The sequence below is a fragment of the Hypomesus nipponensis genome, chromosome 12 (assembly GCF_054491055.1).
Source record: "Hypomesus nipponensis isolate SF chromosome 12, ASM5449105v1, whole genome shotgun sequence".
Taxonomy (NCBI): Eukaryota; Metazoa; Chordata; class Actinopteri; order Osmeriformes; family Osmeridae; genus Hypomesus; species Hypomesus nipponensis.
Window position 1 is genome coordinate 12,037,445 of NC_140372.1, and position 25,467 is coordinate 12,062,911.

The 25,467-nt window shown below is 45.3% G+C and overlaps 1 protein-coding gene across 4 annotated transcripts; it reads right to left on the reverse strand.

Annotated features, from left to right (window-relative positions):
* Positions 1 to 208: 208 nt before the first annotated feature.
* Positions 209 to 24,026, reverse strand: LOC146261134 (transmembrane protein 131-like). 4 transcript variants are annotated; one of them, XR_014724742.1, is made up of 42 exons: positions 23,831 to 24,023; positions 22,880 to 22,941; positions 22,476 to 22,513; positions 16,772 to 16,840; positions 16,491 to 16,611; positions 15,818 to 15,934; positions 14,826 to 14,948; positions 14,595 to 14,675; positions 14,271 to 14,421; positions 14,139 to 14,195; positions 13,895 to 13,956; positions 13,396 to 13,504; positions 13,111 to 13,219; positions 12,842 to 12,995; positions 12,436 to 12,606; positions 12,234 to 12,344; positions 11,881 to 12,015; positions 11,499 to 11,603; positions 11,289 to 11,375; positions 10,847 to 10,999; positions 10,292 to 10,367; positions 10,070 to 10,184; positions 9,783 to 9,921; positions 9,207 to 9,316; positions 8,963 to 9,029; positions 8,636 to 8,787; positions 8,226 to 8,368; positions 7,856 to 8,042; positions 7,239 to 7,424; positions 6,838 to 6,996; positions 6,073 to 6,491; positions 5,688 to 5,866; positions 5,401 to 5,531; positions 5,125 to 5,258; positions 4,670 to 4,825; positions 3,848 to 3,980; positions 3,591 to 3,712; positions 3,309 to 3,408; positions 2,946 to 3,049; positions 2,050 to 2,213; positions 1,078 to 1,428; positions 209 to 846 (listed from the first exon to the last, which is right to left on the reverse strand). XR_014724742.1 is itself a non-coding variant. In XM_084667881.1 (41 exons), exons 1-41 carry the CDS (start codon positions 23,952 to 23,954, stop codon positions 1,138 to 1,140), a joined length of 5,406 nt encoding a protein of 1,801 aa, XP_084524007.1. In that variant the 5' UTR covers positions 23,955 to 24,022; the 3' UTR covers positions 209 to 1,137. The 4 variants fall into 4 exon arrangements, 3 of the variants coding, with proteins under 3 accessions (XP_084524007.1, XP_084524008.1, XP_084524009.1); XM_084667881.1 differs by having other exon boundaries at positions 209 to 1,428; positions 23,831 to 24,022; XM_084667882.1 differs by lacking the exon at positions 23,831 to 24,023 and adding an exon at positions 17,030 to 17,117 and having other exon boundaries at positions 209 to 1,428; positions 22,880 to 22,943.
* Between the last annotated feature and the right edge of the window lie 1,441 nt (positions 24,027 to 25,467).

The window sequence follows — 25,467 nt, forward strand, 5'->3', positions numbered from 1 at the left end:
GCCTGCAACTGAGACAACACAATCACAAGTGCATATAGATATATATATAGATATATATATATATATAGATATATATATATATATATATATAGAGATATATAGATATATATATATATATATATATATATATAGATATATAGATATATATATATAGAGAGAGAGAGAGAGATGGACACAGACTTCAATAAAACAGTCTTCACTACATGACACCGGTCTCATTAGTTTTACTCAGACTTGCGACTCATTTCAGATGTTCCATGTGTGACAGGCAGAACTGAAACGTACCAGAATAGACACAAAACCCTCAAATGTTGCAAACATGTCAAAGAAAGCTCAGGCAACTGAACTCAGCCAGTATGAACAGTTCCTTTAAAAACTTAAAATCAGGTGTGGTATTTCAAATAAGTTAGAAATCTTTTCTCTTTTTTTTTGGGGGGGGGGGGACTTCAAAACAAACAATGCAAGCTATATGGTTTGAGGGACAAAGCTAACATTTGAAGTAATTTGAGTGAATGATTTTCAGCCATTATTGTATTCAAGCATAAACCATGTTCATATGACTGTACCCCTTTAACAACAACGATCTTTGATCAGAGCAATGACAAGGCTTAAATAATTGCTCAAAATGGAGCAAAGTACCATTAATTGCCAAAAATAATGCCGTACAAGACGATGAACATTCAAACAAGGGTCATCTTTTATTTTGGGATTTTCTCTGATTTCGCAAATTTTGCTGCCATCAAAAACTAAAAGGCAGCGCATTTTCCTCATGAAACAACCTTTAAAAGGAGGTGGCTTACTTTGGAGACATGGGGAATCGGAAAAACCCCCCCAAAAAGGCAGCGTCTGAAAATAAACAGGAATAAATAGGTAAATTTCCCCAATTTGAAACGAGGTGCCTAAAACATATTGATCTTTGTTCAGTGCTTAGGAAACACTTCGACCAACGTCGTATCCTTGTTTGAATATTCACACTCAACACAACTTCATTTGCCAGCGACATTAGATGGTTGGACAGACGACAGGTATGCAGAACAGCATGCTTTCAGCAAGTCAGCAGCATCAAACCAGACTGACCCCGGGAGGGGCCCCAAACTTGAACTTTTTCACAACAATCTGAGGAGAAGGGAGGTGTGCTCATTTGGGGTTGCCGTCCGAGGCATTGGGCCAGGGCTCGGAGCTGCGTCGGCTGAAGGTGGGCCTCCACATGCTCCAGGGGTTGTAGGTGGGGCTCAGGTCATTCTGGGCGAGGGCTGTGTGGCCGGGAGACTGGCCGTCATTTTCCGAGCTGCCAATCAGGTCGGAGAGAGGGGAGGTGGGGGGCGGGGTGAAGGAGTGCAGAGGGGTGGAGTCAGCGCTGGTGGACCAGATGGAGGGGCTGAAGGGAGGGCTGGACGACCACAGGCTGCTGCCGCCGCCGAGGATGGACTGGAAAACACAACCGGGTTCACAGAAACCATGGTTACTGGACAAACTGGCCAATTCAAAATGTCTATATGTACTATACAATACAAAAATGGATATGGATTTAAACCGTAAGCATATACATCCTAAAACCTTCCAATATGAATGTGCTCTGTTCCAATGCAGATTGTCATTGTGGGGGACTGTGCCCCAATGACATACATGCTATGAAAATATGGTAAAAAAAAAAACATTTGCATTGTACACTCAAACTCAGGGCTTCAGAGGGCGGGTCACTTAACGCTGGAGTTCGACAGTGACATGTTAATGTTGAAAATTCCATGCATCACTCTCTCGTGTGCTTATGAAGTTGCCATGAAGTTGCTATGACGGCCAGAAATGGCTGGGCTCCTTACAACTGTTCTGAACAACGGGGGGGGGGGGGGGATTGTGAATAGGAAGAACTGCAGAGGTTGACCACAAGCCAGAATACATTCAGCTTTCCTTCCAAGAACCATGCAATGAAACAAAGACCACCAATGATGACGATATGAGCCACTTGAAAAAGGGGCCCACTGTGACCCATGCAAGCCCAGTATACCCCACCCCAGGTGGGATGCTGTGCAGGGGAGGCGGAGGTCTCACCGTGGTGGGGGTGGAGGGGGAGCTGGAGGAGCAGGGCCAGGGCTGCAGGGCCTCGCTGGGCCACACCGAGCCGGTGGAGGAGGACGAGGGGGCGGGGGCCCGGCTGAAGTCGGGCCAGCTCTGCTGGGGCTCCACGCTCCTCCCAGAGGTCATCCCACTGAACACTGGGGAAACAGCAGGCCAGGACCATTACATCCATGTTACAAAAACAGAACATTCTGGACCTTGAAGATGTTCATGGAAATTGTGGTGCAACTTCTGCATTATAAAAAGGTCCTCTGCAACCTGAGCACTGAAAATTCGGAGGGAGTTATTGTCACTCTGAGGTTCCTATTTAGTTTTCGTGATGAGTAGGAAAGTAAACAAGGAGACGCGCTAATCCTTTCTGTATCGATCAAGTTTCAGCGGTGAGGCTGTGAATGAATGGCTAAATCAATTCATCCCCACTCTGGCCATTATGCTCAAAGGGAGCTTGAATGAGCATCACCATGTCCAGCCCAGAAGTGCAGCTCTCCCCAACCAGCACTATCCAGTATGATCCATTAGGCTCCAGCCATTAGGTTGTCTGGCCATACCAAAATAATCCCTAGCCTAGCATCAGAAAGAAAACAAGGGTTGAAAGGTCAGTGTGCCATTCACAAATTTAATTTTGGATGTCTAACCGACAATCCTGCTGGAAGGAGGCAGATTTGGCCTTAATAAATTAACGACAAGAGATTTGTAATTAGTCGTCTACCGTATTTGTGAATAATGCTGTGTTTTATGTTCCAGATGCTTCTAGATGATTAGTCATTCGCCTCCTTTTGCAGGTTTCATATTTAAAATGCAATATGTTGATGCTTTTTAAAATTTCTAGATAGTGCACTTGTTGGGCCATTAGCCATGCAGATGCTTACCTCCAGACAGGTTGAAAGTATTGCTTGATCCGAACGCAGAGAAAGAGTTGATGGAAGTCAAACTAGGGCTTCTCCCGTTGCCAACTGGACTCCACAGTCCAGAGCTGCAGACATTCAAAGTAGGTATGAAGGGATCCTTTCATTAGTATACCAAAATACTGTTATCTTATTTGATTTCAGAATAGGTTCAATATTTTTTTTCTTTTATATAAACACAACTGGCTATTTGCAGGCTTGATCGATCTCCACAGGAATGGTGAAGGCCAGAAGGTACAATCTAAAGGCAGTTTTTCAGTGTTTAAAAAAAAGGGTGATTATGTGTGTGTGAAAGAGAGGGAGAGAGAGGGAGAGAGAGTGTATAACCTGTCAGAGCTGTCACTCTCCACTGATGTCATGTGTGGGGGGCCGTTCTTCCCCTTGAAGTCTGGGCGGCTCACAGCTGCTTTTCCGGCACTGCTGCCACCTGGTGGAGCAAGGACCACAGGTCAGCACAGCCAGGGAGGATCCAGAAGTCAACCTGGATTTAACTAGGTCAAACCTTTCCGGGAACTGACTCTGAAGGTGGTCCTTCGATCAGGTTACTCAGACGTTTTCCTCAGATGTGTGTATTTGGATAATAATGACCCGGGAGAGGAAGAGGCTGACCTGGGCTTTTGTCATATCCTGCAGCCACGGCAGCAAAGGTGGGGTTTCCATTTTGACCAGGCAGAGACACTGACTTGGTCAGCTTGCATTTGTGGCCTGGTGCAGCTCTCAAACTCGAATCACTGAAGACCCCACAGACACAAATGAGATGACAGGCTTCAGAATAAATATGATTGGAAATCATGTTCAAGTTGAAAACATATGACAATCTATCCATGACCGGGGGACAGATGGTCATGTGATGGCTGCAGAGGTACCTGACAGAGAAGCCCAGAGTCGTGAAGGAGTCACAGGTGGACACGCACGGTGGGAGAGGGGTGCCGATGGGTCTCTTCAGGAAAAGGTCGGCGTTCATGGTCTGCATGGAGATCTGCTGCATGCTGTCGACAGCTGGGGGGGGGGAGGGGGAGAGAGAGGGAGCAGTGAGACTACACAGCAGCATATCCAGCTACCCGCGGCTGTGTTTAACACAGCCGAAGACGCACGCCAGGAGTAGTGGGAGTCAGTCAGACCAACAGCTCCTGACTGGAGAGCCGCTGAGGCAGAAGAGCTACTTATGAAATATCTACTGAAGCACAATCACAAGAGTGCTAACTGCTGAATATCAGGACAGCTGTGACGAGACAGCAGGGCGAGAGGATAAGCACTGCTGGGCTGACATTCAGCAACAAACACAACCTTGAGTTTTACACTGCTTTTATACGGCCTGCAAGCTCGATTAGTCAACGAAGCCATTAACAGATTAGGATTTGTGTATTTTGGATCATTTCTTTGGCTCGGCCAACACAATTATAGTTCCTCCACAGGACTAGGACTGGACTGTTGCCAGGCAGCACATAAACACGTTCTTCCACACTTGCCACTAATGGCCGTTAATATAAGCGGAGTGATCTTATGTTTGTTTAATATCCCCGGTGCTGCTATAGTATATAAGCACTCGTGGAAGGCCTCTCGTCCAATCAAACTACTTGGCCGGAACTAAGTGATATTTTGGAGCTTTGAGTAATATTATTTACAGGTGAAGGTTCTTTTGGGGGGAACACCCAGTCACAGGGTTTGCGGGAGGCGGGGCAGCTCACCACTGTGGGTTTTGAAGAGGGGGACACAGTCCCACTCTGGAGGGGGGGAGACGTCCTTCTCTCCCTCGGAGCCGCTGCTGCTGCCGCTCTCATGAGACAGGAACTTGGCGAGGGGGGAGGGACGCCGGTCTTCCAACTTCCCATAAGGCACTGGGGCTGGTGGGAGAGAGAGAGAGAGAACAGGTCATGGACGAGCCAAGGCTAGCCAAAGATAGGCATTCTGGAATTGTCGGGGTCTAACTCAGTAGGTCTTTTTGATGGATTCCCCTCGACACAAAAGGAGTCGATCTAAGACGGTAACAGTCAGAATATATATGTCATTTGAGTAGCGCAATTTCAGAGGTTTTTCCAGGGAGCTTGTTGGGGGGCCACACATGGTGAAAGCTATGCTCGTCCTGACTCTAATATTTCACAGGTAAACGCAAGAAGAGGTACGCGGCGGGCGCAGGACGGACCTCTTGGCTTTGGGGGCGTGGCTCGGACAGCTGCTGTAGGTGAACTGTTGGCCAGTGCCTGGGTTAACACCGTCTTGCTATTGAAGATCTTGCGTTTGTTTTCCAGTGGGGTGACATACGGAAGTTCCAGTGAGCTTAAAAATAAAAAAGATTGTGATTATCAAAAATAAAATATGCAAGACCAATCAATTACAAGTGTACAGATGATAGATATTGGAGATAGTCTCTGGAGATTGTGAAACTAGTAAAAAAAAAAAAAAAAAAAAAAACAACTACCTTGACTTTGCATCATTTAGGGTCTTGTCCTTTGTATGGACTGGCTTCTTGTTCTTGGACTTGTGGTGCTCTGCCGTTTCCTCTTTGGCTTTCTCCAACACGGGTGATCGGCTCTTCTTATGAATCATTTCCTGTTCAGAGATGCACCAAAACATGAAGATGCTTGTCTGACGAACCCGCTGTGTTCTGGGGCCGTGACGGTGACCTGGCTCCAGAACACACTAGTCAAGGCCACGTGAAACAGACGCGTTGGGAAACGAAGCGGTGAGAAGGCTGGCGGGCCCTACCTCTCTGAGGCCGCTCTCCGTGTCGGGGTTGGAGGTCTCTGTGGTGGTGGAGGACGTGTCGTCGTTATCCTCCCTCGGCGGCTCCTCTCCTTGAGCCCTCCCCTTGGTCCTCAGCTCCCTCTCCTCCTTCCTCTTCAGAGATTTGGGCTTCCGCTGTAGTTTCCCTTTGATTCCGTTGGCTGGTGTGTGTGTGTGTGTGTGGGGGGGGGGGGGTGGCAAGATCAGACAGATTTCAACACTCTAGTTAGACGACAATGTGGGGTAAAGGACGAAAAAAAACGGTTCAAAGCGTCTGGGCCGCATTGACATTTGATGCCAACATAGCAGCAACAGAATGTTATTTTCCCTTGTTGGACTTCAGCAGCATGCAGGTGTGTCCTCGTACCTTTGGCCTGAACGGAGGTCTGGTCCTGGGCCAGCTCTTCAGCTGAGGCCTCGGGCCTGTCCAGGTCCTTATCCATGGCCTCCACCAGGCTCATGTAGTCCTGCTCCTCTGAGGGGAGCTGCTGGGCCGCCTCCAGGGGGCCCTGCGGCGGGGCCGGGGCACCGGCAGGGGAGGGGGTCTGGATCTCCGGAGGCCCAGGGACTGGCTGCGGCTGTCTGGTGGACCGGGCCTTGCGGCTGGCCAGCTGGCTGGGGGAGGGGGTGTTTTCGGAGGCCTTGGGGCCGGGCTGGGAGGAGGGCCCCGAGGGCTGGTTTGACGCCCTGCTGTGGCCCCCTCTGGCGTGTCGGCTGACGGCTCTGGAGACGGGGTTGGTCGTCCCTCGCAGCGGGTGCTGGGTGGACTCTGCGTAATCGTTCAAACTGGGGAGGGGGGGGGGGTGGGGTGGGGGGAGGCAGCATAAACAGCAAGTTAGTTATGAGGGACTCAGGTGGCTGAGCGGTTAGGGAATCGGGCTAGTAATCTGAAGGTCGCCAGTTCGATTCCCCGCTGCGCTAAAATTACGTTGTATTCTTGGGCAAGGGACTTCACCCTACTTGCCTCGGGGGGAATGGCCCTGTACTTACTATAAGTCGCTCTAGATAAGAGCGTCCGCTAAATGACTACATGTAAATGAGTTCACATGAAAGCGATTAGAATCGCACGACCGTCCGTCGTGCACTGCGGCATTCAAATCTCAAACAAACAGACAACACGGGCCAAACTTACTGAGCGTCATTTTGCAGGCGTACTATTTCCCTGAGGTCAAAGGGTTTCCCCGTCTCCATAGAATTGCTTGACGTTTCGAAACACATGCGTCTCTTGAACATCTCCCAGATCCCCAGAGCCTCCAGGTAGGCCGTCACCACCACCAGGAGGAACATGGAGCTGCAGAGAAGACCAGACCGATTCAGGCTCCCTATCCACGTTCACATTCAAAATTGGGGGGCGGAGGGTCTCTAGAAGCCGAGATATTTCTATTTTGGACTTGGGTGGCTTGACTGAAAATCCGGGCCGAATATATGAAATCTAATGTATCTAGCCTTTTTGATTTGGTTGGGATGTTTCGTCAAGCATACTAGACAGGACCGGAGGGTGTGTTCCAGAAGGATGCCGTTGCCTCCTGTTACCTCATGACGACGGAGATGATGATGTACAGCTCCAGCTCCCAGTTGGGTCTGGGCAGGCTGGCGGCGCACGACGCCAGCATGTGATAGGGCAGCGAGGCGTTCAGGGCAAACACAAAGCGGGAGCCCCCAGCCGTCACCAGCTTCAGCTCCCTGATCACCCTGGAGGCTGTGAAGTCTGGAGTGAACCTGACACCATACACAAACACACACTCTCAATAAGGGTTGGATCAAACCCAAACACCACAATAACGACGGCAAGAGAAGCTACTACTTGTGAACCAGGGCGCACTTTTGATAGGTCAATCGAAACAAATCTACAGGCAGAAAGGTTCCTTACAGTAAAACTAATCTACAGGCAGAAAGGTTCCTTACAGTAAAACAAATCTACAGGCAGAAAGGTTCCTTACAGTAAAACAAATCTACAGGCAGAAAGGTTCCTTACAGTAAAACAAATCTACAGGCAGAAAGGTTCCTTACAGTAAAACAAATCTACAGGCAGAAAGGTTCCTTACAGTAAAACAAATCTACAGGCAGAATGGTTCCTTACAGTAAAACAAATCTACAGGCAGAAAGGTTCCTTACAGTAAAACAAATCTGCAGGCAGAAAGGTTCCTTACAGTATGACTATGTCTTTTGAAGAGTTGGGTTTTAGTGCAAACTCTTGGCAACTGAGAACTTTGAATCCGAATCCTTCACAGGCTCGTCCGTTTATTTCAATGGACCGTATGTTGATGAGCAGCTGACCCGTGTTCTCAATCTTGAAGGATCTTCTGAGCGTGAAGTTTGGCTCCTTGGACTTCGTTTCTAGAACAAGACCGAGTTACCGGGTCAACCACGTCATTCTCACTTAGCAGTCTACAATGTCGTTGTCTTTTTGAAGCTCATTCCCGAGTATGATTTACCGTTACATTTCAAAGCTATGCCTAATGTGCTGGCGGCTCCCTAGAAGTTACACAGGTTTCAGGCTGAGCCTGGTAGAGTACTCACTGTCGGAGCATTCCTTCAGGTGAGATTCAGACATCTTGAACCTGAGAAAAGCCCCAGGTCCTGGGGACTTTCCCCCCAACTTCAGCCTCTCGTAACTGCCCTGACCCTGGACCACAAGAAACTCCACCACAGTCAAGTTGTTTCTACGCACACGCACAAACACACACACAACAAACACACACACACAGGTAGAGGTTGATACAGTGCGTCTCGCATAAGCTTGAGGATATCCAAACATTCTTCCATCCAGGGTACCTGTGGACCACTGTCCAGGACATCCTCGGTCTAACGAGGACATTCAGAGCTCGTGGCTCTATTCACGCCTAACACACGTCATGCTGATTTGAAGAGGCTCCGTGGACGTAACTGGGGAGTGACAGACGGCCAGCGGGGCCACGGCCTTCTGATACCTGATCATGAGCAGAGAGGTGACCGTGTGGTTGCTGACGGGGGAGAACTTCACGCGGAGGGACTTGACCCCCTCCGGAAGCAGGGGCAGGTTGTAAACGTAGGGCTGGGTGGAGCCCTCGCTGAAGCCCGCGCTGCTCTTCACGAACGATTTCTGCCAAGGGGGAGGACGGAGGGGGAGGAGACAGACAGGTTTAAGTCTTTAGTAGCTGCATAAAAACGACTATTTCTACAGCCGCAGGTATAAACGATTTTCTCTCAACTTTCGACCGTTGACAAATTCCCTCGAATAAATATATGCACGCCAAAAATCACCCGTATGTACTCACATTATTCCTGTCGATGTGGAATTCCAGTGTGTTGGGGTTGAAGTGAGGGAGTCTCTCCAGGGGAAACCTAGAAGGTCGAGCGTGACGTGGCCTGGGTTAACGAGGCTACCTGAGCACATCAGTGAGCTTGCTAAAAAGCTGGCTTCGATTCTGCGTAAATCAGTCCCAGGCATAGGGTGGTTAGGGGGGCCTGGGGTGGAGTATGGCTGGTTAGGAGGGTGGCGTTGGGGGGGGGGTCACTCACATTTGAGCCAGTTGGCTGGTGACGTAGCAGAGGTTGGGGTACAGGGCGAGGGGGAGGATCTGGATGTAGACCGGGACATCAGCAGGGTTCTCCAGGATCACCTCCATTTCCTCGGAAAGAGAAACCAAACACAGACTTTCAATACGGACACTCGCTAATGCTAAGGCAATGCTAAACTAGCTTTGACTAGCCACCTTTAATAATGCTTTGAACCGTCTGTAAGAATCATCAACCTCCAAGAGTAAAGCCAGCTCGCGTCTCTCCCCCGGTGTTTTTGCCATAACGATCTCATGGCTGCCACTAGAAAGTCGTATCTAAATCTGTTGATTGTTCTTCTACAGGCACAGTCTTGCACTTTTTGGAGTTCATGTTATTTAATTTGTACCTTGTAAAACTGCATGCTCTTATGGTTCTTCCCTTTGGCACTTGTTTAGTTTTTCACAATGTATACTTCATGATTTGGCTGCTTGTAGTGTTTGGGACTACCTCGTTGTTATGATCAGTAAAAGCGTCTGCTAAATGCATAAATGTAAACGTAAAGGAGGCGGGCGAGGTGGTGGTGACGGGGCCACTCACCGAGGAGCTGTTGATGCTGGTCAGAGGGAAGAGGAGCTGCCGGGAGGAGTTGATGATGGACGGCCACGTCAGCTCCGCCGAGATGCGGGTCTGCACCATCTTCTGGAGGTCGGCGTTGGCCTCAAACACAGCTTCCGCACTGGAGATAACGGAGGCAAAAAGGAAGCGCGCCGCAATGGGTTTTCGCTGGGAGGTTCCGTGGTGTCGATGTGGGTGCGTGTAAAAAGGAGACTGGGCCGCGAGTCCCTCGCGCACGGGCGACGCGGTCATTCGGGACGGCGACTTACGTGTTTCCGGAAACCTGCTGCAGTTCCTTCCACTTCTTCCGCAGCATTTGATACAAATCCACGTCCGAGTCCCACATATCCTCCTGCATGCCTAACCCAGACGGCCGGGCCTCAGCTGGAAGCACAAGAGGTTCGGACACTCAGCGCTGCGGAAAGGAAAGCCTGTTGTTCGAGATCGTAAAACCCGGAGACAAAAGATCTATTCTGCGCCAAAACACTCACATTTGAGAACAAACGGTACTCCCACATAGCAGTGATCGCCACACTGCAAACTGGAGTCAAAGTAAATCTTTGCGACCTGCACACAGAGAGAAGGATACAGGAGTTGGATAAACACAGTATGCATGCATGTTCTTCCAGTCCAGTGCACTTATGCTGTAGCTTGGACACAACTACATTTTGAGTTTTTGGAGAGGTGTAATTAGTCCTCGGGCCATTTAACTATAAGGGGTGGAATCTCTGTGTCTGTCTGTGACTTGATTATCTCAAGAACCGGGCACTTGAAGTCCAAATTCAGCAGGTGTATTTCTGAGGATGTGCAAGGCTGAGTGGTTTGGATGAGCGGTTGGATGATAAATAAATATAAACCCGTTGGCCGCCCCGCTGAGCTACATCCTTTATGTAGTTTCACTCCAATAAGGTATCCTTCCACGCGGCAGGGTACGCTCCGAAACCCACCCCGTTTGCCAGATCACAGAAAGTAGTTCCTTCCAAACGGGCTCTGCACCAGGTGAGCCCAGTCACAAACAGGCCTCGGACGGCCTGCTCACACTGTACCTTGGACTTGCGTTTGGGCTCCAGCTCATCTCGGCTGGTCTTCAGCCGCCTGTAGTAGAAGCGCTTGTCGTCCGTGAGGGAGTGGATCTGCAGCAGCCGCACCCTCTGAGAGAAGGAGCTGACGATGCTGAAACTATGGTGGACCACTTTACCCTGTGTGGGGGGGGGGGATAAGACACAACATCAGCACATTTATTTAAGCTTCAGATCCAATCGATAGCCTGATGGCCCGTGCTTGGGTTGTGCTTCGCCCGGCCTCGCACCTCCGCGCGGGGGCCTGGCCCTGGAACATGGACGGTCCCTGCCTGAGGGCTCCGTTGGTCTATGGTGGGTCAACAGGATTGACAAGCAACGGTAGGTTCTGCTCGTTCCCAATGTGTTTACATTACTGGGAGTGTTTGACACTGTACACACATTTCTCAGTATCTGGGCTGGGTCTCACCGGAAAGGAGGGCGGCAGGACGATGTGCTTGGGGTAGCTGCTGAGCGTTCCCACCGCTATAACCGCTTTTACTGGGATTGTTAATATCTGTGGGATTGAAAGGATAGACGAGCACATCCATAAAGTGTAAAGATGATAACAAGACGACGACATCTGAAACCGACTTCATCATCGATCCAATGCGGTCTTTTAACATCACTGCTTTATCACCTCGTAGTCTGTTGTGATGTGTATGGCTCCGTCATACGGCCCTTCCAAGTCCTTAGCCACCAATGTGACCCTGAACACAGAGTAATAGCCTGAGGCTAGGATGACCTGCAGGGCAAGGGGACCAGAACAGAGGAATTAGTCACACACACACACACACACACCTCCCTTCTAAGGGTTTTTGACCAGCGTCAGGGCAATACAGCACAGACACAAAACATGTAGATCTGAACAAATGCTAAACAATTCTTATGAGTCTGGGCAAAGTATTGAGAAAACGTGCACATGCACATGACATGCTATTGTATCTGAACTGATTTGTAAAAAGAAAAAAAAAGTATCTTTGTTATATCCATAAATAAAAAACGCAACAGTCGCTTCCTACTGTTTTGTGTGAGGTGGCAGTGGCGTTCTGGAGCTCGGGGCTCTTGGCCTGCACCGTGGTCCGGTTTCCCTTTTCAATCTTCAGCAGCTCCACGTTCAGGTTCTCCCCTGTCACCAGCCATGGCTGCAGAACCAGCTGTTAGAGAACCAGAGAGACAGAAACAGATACAGGGAGAGAGGGAGAGAGAATGAATGCGTGTGTACAAGGAGTGTACACACACACACACACACACATCCAAGACAGAAGGTGGGGAAACATTTGGATTCCCCTCATACTGAACACTCCATTTCCTGTGTGCCCCTCATGAACACGGTTACGCAGTCAGCACTGGTCCACTGTGCTATACTACCTACCTCTATGGGGTTGCTGTTGACAACGGCAAAGAGAATGCTGCTGGTGTCTGTAGCGCTGAGGACTCCAAAGTCCAGGATGTGCTCATGCAGACTGGGAAACAGAACCAAAGCCTGTTTGCGGAGGAGATGGAAGATCTGTCAATGCAAACTGGTATACCAAGTCAAATACCAAACGATTTCAAATGAGTGCGTGCTTGTTCACCTCTAGGAAGCCAGTATATGCACGGATGGGCAGGTGGAACCTGGAGGCATTCGTGACCAGGAGGATGTTGCTGTCGATGTGTGTGGAGGGGCGGACTGGCCGGAAGTGGAGGGAGAAGATGTAGCGGGACTCCTGAGGGGGAATCAGGACCGGCTCGCTGAAGTTCTGCACCTGGACAACACACGGCAACACAGGCCTTTACGGCACCTCCGTTTCTGTCACGTTTTTGTAACCGGGAGTCAGTCTTCATCCCTGGTGTCAAGACCGGGAGCCCAAATATACCACTTACGAGCATACCGCAATACACATCGAAAAGGGAAAGGAAGAATTCCAGGAACATCATCATCAACACCCCCCCACCCCTCCCCCCCCCCCCCAATATTCAAACCAACCAGACAGGACTCACCTTAAACATGGTGTTGGCTTCTTCTGGTAGTGCCACATGATGGATGTGTATGGCAAAGTGGAAGGTGTTGGTGAGGTGGATGGGCTTCACCACTGGTTCCGTCACACTGTCCCTGATGTGGAACAAGGTGACCGTGTGGTCAAACCCCAAATACCTGACAGAGTGGGGAAGGTCTGGTTAGCACGCAGCGGTTCGTTTCACTGCAGGCACACCCTCAAACTCAGGGCCTGTGAGAGGAGTAACACACGTGTACTTGTGGATGCGCGTACCCATCTAGAACTTCCGCTTGGTATGGGATTTCAAGTTTCGAGTAGCTTTTCTCTTTTGCTTTCACAGTTATTTTCCCAGAAGACTGGGTTTGCTTCTGGACTTTTGACGCTGGAATCCAACACAAAATGCGAAACACGATTACAATCATGGATGATTCCATTTCGGGCTGGTCTACGTGCGTCACACAAAGTAAACAATCGTCACCACCAGCCGTTTTTGAAAAGACAAAAATAGCACGAGGCCACATGCTATGGATCTAACCTTTGATGACGGAAATCCCTCACCATCAAAATGTATACTTGCAACTTGGGTGTATCTGTTTTCCCCAGCTTTCAGTGTGATCCCCTTGAAGTCCACGGTGATGGCATCGTTTGAGGGTGTTGCTCGAACGCTCTGTAAATTCAACAAGTGATAGCGTTTGCCCGATAGTCTCGCAGTCGCAGCACAAACGTTATTTAAGAAAGTACCAAACTTGTTATTTGTAGGGGTCTGTGTGCATTTTTTTTTTTTTTTTTTTTTTGACTTCAGTTTTTCTTTGTATTTGACATTTGTAGAAACACACAATTGTGCCATAGCTGGCAGGTCACACGCTACCTACACCTTCTTGTTCTCAAGCATGTATTTCTCTGAAAGGGGTTTGTCGTTTCAGAGAGATCTCTGTGATCACGGCTTTGATGCTTTACTTGTTATCCATGCTGCATGATTTAAAGGACTTGATTTGGCACACACTGAGTGGAGACTGAGAATTATTCCGTTCAAGTTAAGCAGATCACCGAAACTCACTGTAATCTGTACATCTTTCGCCCCCGAATTTAGAAGATGCAAATTTAGTTGTTTTGGTTTATCTGTAAAACAAGGTTTCTCTTTAAAAAAAAAAGCATAATAATAAACTTGAATGTTTAATGTAGCTGGCATTTAAACATTAAGTACACAAATGTGAAGTCAATTACTGCATTCATCCGACCGTTTACAGTTGTGACGTTGGCATGGAAACACGCTGAATGTCACTACCGAGGAGGCCCCATACCTTGTGACCGTAGCGTCCCAAAGTCAAGCATCTCTATGGAGGAGTAGATTCCTGGTGCTGTGGACATAGAATATATGTGAGACACAGTGAGAGACTGCAGGCTGATGCTGGGAGGGTGCGGAGGGGGCCTACCTGAGGTGACCTCCACCTCCACAGGCAGGATGATGAACTGGTCTGGGTCCGAGGCGTTGGTCTTGATCCTGATGAACGCTGTGTGATTGTCGGCGTCTCGCGAGGAGAAACTGGCCCTCATAACCCCCTTTGTCTCAAACGGAGGGATCTCCTGGGGATAAATTGTTTCAAAAGGAAATTTGAATAGTCCAACACTGGTAAAACTAGTAGTTAGTGACTGGATGCACTTATTTTCCTGAATTTTTTGTTAATCCAGGAATGAATATCGAAATGAAGTACATATACATTACGGTTGTGTCAACAATAACCCTAAATGGTACCCACCCACAGATTGTGAGTCCCTCCTTGCTGCCCTGTGGGTAGCTCAAGATGCAGGTCCCCTCCACTAGTGTACATCTCTACGACCTACAAACAAAACACACAACAACTTCCTTATGAAACGAGACGAGCTGTCTATGTGCCTTCGTGAACGGTGCCATGCAAAGTAGAGTGTGACTTTGATAGGACATATGTAGTGTTTTGAGGAGGAAGTGGTGGCACTGTGGTTAATGTTACCTGCAATGGCTCACTGTGGGGGTTGTGGATATTAATGAGGGGAGAGAAACTGCTGTTCACAGGCACTCTGGCCCCAATAAAAGGCCTCAGCCTGTAAGGGTTAGGGATCCCCACACCAAATACCTGCATGAGACAACGACAACACAACACATCAGGCTGTTGAGTCACGGATATGGTAGGGCACTCTGAACTCGCGCTCTGTGGGAGTGTTATGTGTTTGTCCTTGTCAAGTAAAGACATGAACACTGAAGACTTTTTTGTCTTGTTTGAACCCTTTGACCGTGGTTAATTAAATGCGCAGCTGTACTTCCAACACGCGTTTGTCTCCTGAATTGTATACGTCTCACCCTCTCTCGGTTATGTTATTAACATACCGTGTTACAATATATGTGTGTTAAGCATATGGCATAGCATAGCAGTATCGCCAGAGAGTCAGGGCCTTCCCAGCCCTCCCATCACCAGGGACAGTGTTTCCCGCTTCCCAATAAGCAAACGAGCCCCATGGCTGCGACCCGTTTGCTAATCAGCACACCCTCAGAGAGCGGGAGAGCCTTGAACCAGATTACGAGAGTCTGTCTCCAGTACGGATATCGCTGTCTGATAACGTACTCGTGCCTCCCGTAGGGTGAGGCACGAGGGTGAGGCACGAGGGTGAGGCACGAGGGTGAGGCACGAGGGTGAGGCACGAGGACCACCCGAGTGGCCACCTCAAGGGGAGCAAAGCTCCCTGGAACAAGAATATTTTCCGTTAGAATTGTTTCTTCTGTCAAAATAAACGCACGAGTGCTCATCACCATTATCCACCTCCAGTGTCCTACATTGTACGTGTCACACAACGGTGTCTCTGTGGGCTGCTACAATATATATATATATATATATATACACACACACACACACACACACACACACACACACACACACACACATACATACACACACATATATCCAATATATACATACATATCCAATGTATGTATTGGAATGATACTAACCTGATATGTAAACACTCCGTGATGTGAGGTATTTATAAATAAAGTATTCTCTACGTTCCCCACTACTCGTGCCAGAAAGACCACATCAAACGATGTATTTCCCCCCGGCAGGATCATCTACAGGGGAACATTGAAGAAAGGATTAGTCATTGCTGTTCATAGACAACCCATAAATACCATGTAGAGGTTGATCCACACCCAAACTGATTTACTGTATTTATTCTGTGCCTTGCATCTAGGCCAATCAACCACTCCTCTCAACCTCGCTTCTCACCAAATGTTTAAGATACTTATTTGCCAAAAAGGTTCAGAATGTACCTTTTTAAAGATATGAGCCATTATCTTGTTACTTGCAAGGACTCACTGTTTTGTGTGAATCTAGATTATGGGATTAGTCGTCTAAACCAGGTTGAGCACATTTCTGTCTTTTCGTACAAGATGCAGCCTAAGTTCAGTGTTGAGCACTGTGAAGTTTTGCCAGCTCCAAGAGACGAGGCATTTTGACAATTTGGGTTATGTACCTTTTAAGACTTTAGGGCTTAAGAAAGGACGCCCGAGACAAGTACAGGACAAAACAAGTTCAAACAAAATAGTGGAAAACAGCCATGGGTCAAGGGGCTTAATCCTTTTTGAAGTGTCCTGTTCAGAAGAGAGATCAATACTGTGTACTAACCCTGTTTTCAAAGAAAGATGCATGAAAATGTGCAGTTGTTGCCGATATAGATATCAAGCTTATCTCCTCTGGACTGGAGTTGTGTAGGTATACTTTCTCCATTTTTGGCATTCCAACAGGCCTAACAACACAAAAAAGGAAGAACACATTGACTTGCTATGTGAGCTCATTGAGGGTGCCTGGCTGACAAAATCAGCCCTTTTATGTGCAGTCAAATATCCTAGGCTAACAGAGGTCCACATGCAGCTGGATCCTGGCTACAGGCAAGTTTGTTTACTCACTGTTCATGGAAATCCAGCATGGATGGTTCAAAGCGGATCGGCCTGCTGTTTCCCCGCTGTAAGGACGAGCTGGGAGTTAGAGAAGAAAGGAGGGCCATTAGCAGTGGGAACCAGGAGTCAGTGGACCGACTGATGGCCATCTTGCGACGGCAGCTCGCCAAACACCACTGTGCGAGGCGTTGCACGGAGAAATGTGTGTGTCAGATTTGCCAATGACTGCTCAGTGTGCCAAAACAAGGTAATGGAAACCTGACAAACCTGTCCAGCGACAGGTGCTCCTATTCGGCTGTCCCATAGCAGGGTTCTTTGGTCCTTCCTCATTTTCAATATCTACTTTATGTTCTCACTAACAAGTAACAACCACAAATGGAGAATCATTTCAGATTCGGAAAATCAAAATCAAGTAATGTTGATTGAAAATCAACATTAGATTTAAAAAATCAAATAAATCAAAAATCAAACCATGCAACCGTAGGCTAACCTACACTCACCGGCCACTTTTATTAGGTACACCTCTTCAATTGCTTGTTGACATAGATAGCTAATCAGCCTATCACATGGCAGCAACTCAATGCATTTAGGCATGTAGATGTGGTCAAGACAACATGCTGAAGTTCAAACCGAGCATCAGAATGGGAAAGAAAGGGGATTTAAGTGACTTTAAACGTAACATGGTTGTTGGTGCCAGACGGGTTGGTGTGAGTATTTCAGAAGCTGCTGATCTACTGGGGTTTTCACGCACAACCATCTCTAGGGTTTACAGAGAATGGTCCAAAAAAGAAAAAATATCCTTTGTGGGGCAGTTGTGTGGATGAACATGCCTTGTTGATGTCAGAGGAGAATGGGCAGATTGGTTTGAGATAATAGAAAGGCAACAGTAACTCAAAGAACCACTTTTTTTTTTTTTTTTTTACAACAAAGGTGTGCAGAATACCATCTCTGAATGCACAACATGTTGAACCTTGAAGCAGATGGGCTCCAGCAGCAGAAGACCACACTGGGTGCCACTCCTGTCAGCTAACAACAGGAAACTGAGGCTCCAATTCACACAGGCTCACCAAAATTGGACAATAGAAGATTGGAAAAACGTTGCCTGGTCTGATGAGTCTCGATTTTAGCGGCGACATTCAGATGGTAGGGTCAGAATTTGGCATTAACAACATGAAAGCATGGATCCACTGTAGGGGGGTTTAACCCTCTACACCATCCTGCCTTGTATCAACAGTTCAGGCTGGTGGTCGTGGTGTAATGGTGTGGGGGATATTTTCTTGGCACACTTCGGACCCCTTAGTACCATTGAGCATCGTTTAAACAACAGCCTACTTGAGTATTGTTGCTGACCATGTCCATCCCTTTATGACCACAGTGTTCCCATCTTCGGATGGCTACTTCCAGCAGGATAATGCACCATGTCACAAAGCTCAAAACATCTCAAACTGGTTTCTTGGACATGACAATGAGTTCACTGTACTCCAATGGCCTCCACAGTCACCAGATCTTAATCCAATAGAGCACCTTTGGGATGTGGTGGAACAGGAGATTTGCATCATGGATGTGCGGCTGACACATCGGCAGCAACTGCGTGATGCTATCATGTCAATATGGACCCGAATCTCTGAGGAACCTTTACAACACCTTGTTGAAAGTATGCCACAAAGAATTAAGGCAGTTCTGAAGGCAAAGGGGGGTCCGACCCGGTACTGGCGAGGTGTACCTCATAAAGTGGCCAGTGAGTGTATCTAAAGTACCTAAAGATGACAATGTTTCGTTTGTTTGACATTTGTTAAAATGTCAAAAGAAGCAAAGCTGTAATCCACATGCAATGTCGTCCTATATCGACATACTAGAGACAATAATTAACTAACGTAACATACATAGTTCAAATGTACCAGTGTCTGATGAACAGGTTTTAACTCCAAATAAATCTTTCAAACATTCTGATGAGAGGATGTCACCCCACATAGGGAGAACACTGGAATGACAGTATCGTAAAGTTTTTATGAAGTTGTCAGACGGAGGACTTTGGGCCTCCGTCTTGTTGAAAATGCGTTGATGGGTGTGATTTCAAAGACCTGTTTAGGCTGCCCTTGAATGACAGTCAGACGGTTTGGCTATGCTAGCTGGAACATGTCTTGGTCTGTTTGTACCCTCGCAGGGAACAGTAGGGTCCTAGTAACACCAGCTCTTTGCATTGCACATACTCTAACACACGGGTCCCTGACTGACCCTCAGCTGAGTCAATTATACACACCCAACTGTGCATGTCTGTGTTCACAGTGGACTGCTAAAAGAGGGTCTAATACAAAGTCCTTCTCTCATGCACTGATGAAAAATATGTGTTCATTCTGCAACTTGTTGAAAGCCAGGTCTATAGGGCTGTGACACAACAAGCTCTGAATACCCTTCCAAGGCTCGTCAGTTACATTGCTGTGGAGACTTCTACTCTCCCTGGTTACAAGAATAACCTTTAGGACTAACAACCTCGACATGTCTCACGACTGCACAGTCAGTGAAGACATCAAAAGCAGATGGAACATCAACAGATGAACATTTGGAGGCATTAGCAATGTGTGAGGCGGTTTATAACTGCACGCTAACATCAGCATAATAGGCCACAAGCCACTTCCTGTTCCGAGCACAGTTCCATGCATTTATCTTGAAGAAATGTTCAAAGAAAACCACTGGGTGTCACAGGTGGAAGCCATTTTATACTTTTTTACACTGACTTACTTATGTAACATAGACCTGTCAATTTCTCAGCTTGGGGGCGTACCAAAGGAGTACATTTATTTCCATCACCTAATATTGTTTTTCATAACCTTAGCAATACAAGTATATAAATATGTTTTTTTCCCCCACCCATTAGGCAGTGACAACATAAGCCCATCACTACCAACTTTTAACTATTTTACTTTTATATATCTGACTTGATGTATTGTATCAGAATATTATATGAATATTCATACATTTATCAACCTGCAAAGGTGCTAAAAACATAGAAAACCCAATAGCATAACTTGTGTAAATACAACGTAGCTGCCTTTGTCAATTAATATAAGTTTATTCATTAGGTTCAATGGTGTAATGTTTGTAAAATGTATGTCCAAACAGTATTTAGATTGAATGTAGGCACTCATGAGCCAGCAGATTCATGTAGTTAAACACAATGATGAAAACCTTTTTATTTACAATACATGGGGACACTTCAAATGTAGAATGTTGTCATTAATAAATGCAATCACAATTATCACGCATACTTTTCATTCCATGGTGTATTTTAATTTGCTGCCACAAATGGTGTTTGACACGCAAGTGGGTTTAACTTGGTTGCACGTGCAGGTTGCTCTGAGTGATAGTCCTCTATCTGAGAGCAGATAGTATATAACTGGAGCAGTTACTTTGCCCAGCTAGAATATGAGGACATCTGCAGTGCCACAAGACAAGAACCACCGTATCAGCTTATCAGAACACACGTGCCTGGCCTGTCTGGACATTGATCTTCATTATCAAATTTGGTTTTTTCCGACATTTAATATCTAACCGAGTTTCAAATACTTGACCGAACTCTAGGTTATTAACATGCAAACATTTACACAAACACAAGAATTAGTTGCACAAGTCCTTATGACCAAGAATAAAACAGTGTCCTTGCTAAACCAAGAGACAGAAGCCTTGGAGGAAGAGGAAATGAACCTGAATAGATGGAACTCTATGGCTACAGTTACTTTGCTGTAGCCCTGGTAAAATGTTCAAAGATTCCACAAGATGCATTTTAGTCATGGGACAAGTTTCCACAACACGGTTAGTTCAGAGATGTTCAGCTAAAGCAAATGTGAAATGACACTCGTATTTGTGACCTTTTGTCTCGGCGGTGCAACACCACATTTCACAGTTAGGGAATGATGGCCGATTAGTAAAGGATTTGTTCCTTTTGAAAAACACATACATATATGTGTATGTTTATGTGTATGTGTATATATATATTTATGTATGTATGTGTACATATATAAGTCGCACTGGACTATAAACCGCAGGTGTTTTAATGTTTAATTACCATATGTAATTAGTTGTGGGGAAAGAGATGGCTGCTTGAGGAAGTTCCCATGTAATAACTGTTAGCCGTAAAAATCCATAGATTAGCCGCACCGTTATATAAACCGCAGGGTCGAAAAATGCGCAAAAAGGCGCGGCTTATAATCCGAAAATTACGGCATGTATATATACATACACACTATTAGAATAATAATTTGGATAAAGTTAAGACAGGAACCCTGTAGAGGAGATTGTGGCAGCATCAGTAGGCAGTCCTTTTGTGCAGGTATCAAGCCTGGTTGAACATGAGCAAGAATCATTCAATTGCACAAAACTCAAGACTGAAAATACGGTAAGACAGGATCCCAGAGCGATCCACTCGAAATCCTTATTTTGAGTCCTTTCAAAACTCCATACAAAACCAGAGGTCCTGGACAGAAAAGGATGACAGCATTTAGCCAATCATTTGAATCTCCAAGGCCTGAAGAGCAGCTATTCTTACCCTACTGCTAGAAAAGGGCCCAAAATAGAGTCAGGGAGTCAGGGAGCTGCACAGGCAGCTTGTAAAAACAGCTGCTGTTGCAAGGCTTCTCTGTCATGGACAGTCAGCCTTCCACAATATGTAGAATTCCACAACTATATTGTCACTGTTGTTTATCTTATGCTTTTAGTTTAGCTACAATTAGATAACCTCACACCCACTAGAAGTACCGTTAATACCAAATGTATTAAAATAATTAAAGCAACCATCTTTAAAACTTGACTTGGTCAAGACCCAGATACTGAATGTTTATGTCCATTAGGTGCATCTTGGTCACATGGGCAGGGATTAATAACTTTGTTTTTTTACATGTAAATGAAAGAAAGCCTACAGCACAAAACACAACCGTAGTCAAGGTACATAGCTGTGAATTAAGATGCCTTTCTAAATGGGAACACAAGGCAAATATAAACACATGCCACGGGAATTGACATGTAAACATAGATGGCTGTGAATGAAATGTGGACCTTAACATTCCCCTTTAACAAGAATACTCAACCACTTCAACAACCGGTTTTATTAGTGACCTTCTTTCAGATGTGACAAACTAACAATTCGGTCTCCCAGACTCTCCTTGAACCCTTCCTTTGATACACAACTCAACAGACTTTCTTCACCAGAACTCATGCTATGCAACAACAGGTTAACCCCCCCTTCTCACTTAGACCAGTGTTGTTGGAAATGAGAACAGGTGTGGCACATGTAGAAGACAGTTTGTTCTGTCTCCACTGGAACGATGTGACTATTACTTTAGGTTCATAAGTATTAGACAACCAGCTGACTGGAGAGAGGGTTTAACAAACACCTCAACATAAAAATGGCACACTTTGGTACTAGCAAAGTCAAAGATAAAATACAGCCAACAGGTGCTCGTTATTCAATCAGGCAGATACTTATGACATCCTGTTACTTCCACACACACACTATCAATTTAGGACAGCATGGATCATTTTACTTCTACCGTCGTACAATCAATATGCTGCGTAAGCCAGCTAAGCCATTGTTGGAGCAGCTTGAGAACTAGAAGGCTACTTCTATGTAATGTCGCCTGCCACAAAAAAAGTAAACACAAGGTGACAAAAGAGCATGAAAAGAAAACAAATGACTTGGCTAGAAGAAAAAAAGTCTTACCTTTTATGATGATATGTAATATCTATTTCAGGCTCTTTCTGTAATACAAAATGTAAAAAAAAGAAAGAATATCTTTATTTAAATGTATTCAGCATTGTAAGTACAGTATTACAATAATCCCCCCACACCCCCGGGATCTGTTTTTACCCTTGGTGTCTTGACTAAATCCATTTAATATCCAGCAATATTAACATTAATTTACAGTAAATAGGTTTTTGTGCAAATACAGACAAGTTTCCCCTAGTGACATGTATGTTCAAATAGATTTGAGAGAACTTTGGAGTAATTGAAAGTTATGTTCATCTATCACTTAAACACTTCCTTGTGAGGTTAATTTATGATGGTAATTAAGGAGCATAAAAAGAGCATACAAGTAAACACAGAAGTGCTGTAAAATATCTTACCTGCAAGAGACTTTCATCCCCAAAATGAAACACTTCTAGGATTGTGTCTGTCTGAATAAAAGCTAGAGAGGAAATAATAAAAACAAAATATAAACTTTAATGTATAATGTGTTTGGATTGACCTCGTGAAAACAACTTCAATTTTGACACACATGTACTGCACTTAAACGTTCTCGTGGCTGTCTGACTTGGGCCCTAACTTATACTTCCTTACAAAGCTTTTAAAACATCGACTCAACATAAGTTCTTATTTCTTAAAAATAAATATTGCTTGCTGTCGAGTTTCTTCCTTGCTTGTGAAATTGCCCTCCTTTAATAAGAAATACACTGTCTGAAAAAGTGTTACTATAACAGGAAGTGGAGTTCAAATGAAACGTATGTAGTCTATCCACAACACAAAGCTAACTATCCAGTTATAGTAACTATCCATAACTATAACTATATACTTCCACAAAGCCATGTTTTAAGTGGCTTTGACACCATTAAGGAAAGTAGATGTCGTTACATGAGGCACTCAACTTACTGCCCAAGTGCAACGTCAACATTTAATAGAATTAGCGCAACCAAGGCAGGATAGTTACTTGTCGTTAGTCTGTAGTGTAGGTACATCTCCAAACTAGTTTGTCTCTTATTGACATCATTGCTACACAGCTAGCAAGCAGCACATACAATTGGCTATCAAGAACACCATGTTTGATTATATTTTCAAACAAATAGGTATGACAGCGGCAAAATATTAAAGACAAGTTAGCAAACTAGCTATAAAATAGCTCAATATAAATAGAAACTTGCTTTCTTCAATACACACTAGTATAATATACCCCGAGGCTAACTCAGGCTACCAGCTAGGCTAAAGTAGTGCTAGCAATCCAACAAGACAACACAAGAGCAGGCGTATCTAGCTAGACCACTCGGTGGCATTAGATCACTACCAAAACCGCAAATACAAACCTTGTTTGTTTGCTTGGGAAATGTGAAAGAGTGTATAACATAAAACCCTAAAACAAAGTAGACGTAACGATTTCGCCCCTACTGTCGGGCAGAGGTTACTCGAAGATCTTTCAGCTTGCGCCATTCTGTTCTGACTGCATCACTGTGGTAGCGTGTTCCTATAAACATTTCAACGATTTCTTACTACCTGGCAGCTACACTGTGTCCAGCAGTGACACACTGGCCTTCTGTGGACATTTCCAACAAGTACATGTAGGAGCCAAGCGGTAACTTTGTCACACTGACCTTGGTGGTGTGCAGACCATTACAATAATATAAATTCTCTACTTTTTGCTTCTGCTATTGGTATTCTTTACTATTTTTTAGTATTTTACTAATGGTGATGTAAATAAACGTAGTTTGATTTAACCACTCTGATGATCAAATTACAACTTAATTTATGACATTTTAAACGTGTTCAGTGACTAAAACATCTACTACATTTCATTCACTTTCTTTACAGTTTAATCTAGCTATGTATAACCTCCAAAACAAAGCTATTTAAGAAGCTGACTATATTTTTTTAATTATAGGCTAGATGAGTCTACATGGGTCGCTTTTGCAAAACACGTTGTATACTGCAATAAGAATAAACAGTAGGTTATAAATATTTTAAATAAAAGTAATGTATTGGCATGTAAACAGTAGAGGGCAGCACTGCTGCATAAAATCCTCAAGATTAATGTTCACAGTACTGGCTGCAATACAAACTCCCAATATAAATAAAAGACTGTAAATTAAGATTGTTGCTCTTTGCAGTTATCACTTAAGTTTAGTTACTGAAAAGCTAGCACATATTTTGGATTACCACTAAGTAGTCAGTAAAGACTCCAAATAAGGCAACTGTGAAAATAAAACAATAAATGTACATGTATTTTCTTGACCAAGCTGACAAGTGTACATAATTGCTCTGACCAGCTATTTATTTTAATTGTCTTTGACAAGGCATTCATGCCAGGTCAGGTCCTGGGTGCCAAGCTAATGGGAGTACTAGTTGGCACAACACTTCTAGGAACTGTTGATGTTGAAGGAAAACATCCACCATGGATACCATGCACACAGACGTGAAACCTCTTTAACATAGAGAGAAGCAGAAAACAACGGACTAAACCAACCCCATACTGTGGACTTAAATGTGCCTGAATAGTTAGAAATGGGACAATGAGCCATCATGTATTTAACTCTAAATCATGGCACCTGGAAAAGCAGATAGTGTGTCTACCTTTCGTTCATTTTCCTGACTGTCACATTTTTTGAATTCAGGAAATCAAATGTTATATATTTATGTTACATTTTCTTTGTATAGCCCTTCTTTTTTTACAAGCAATGGCACAAAGGGCTTCACAGCTGCCCAAACATCACATTGACAGCCAGCCTAAACCTTCACAGAAGTGGATCTCGACAGTAATCCTTGAAGAGCAAGTGCTAAACTTGCAGCCTTGCAAAGACAACAAGACGAAGATAGATTGTTTACCATACACTTTCCCCATGTCTTTTTTACCTTGTTTATTGGTATATTTTCCTATACTTGTTTGATTTAGAAACTATGAATGGACTTTGTCTTTTGTGTTAAACCTCCTTTTGGAACATAATGGCAT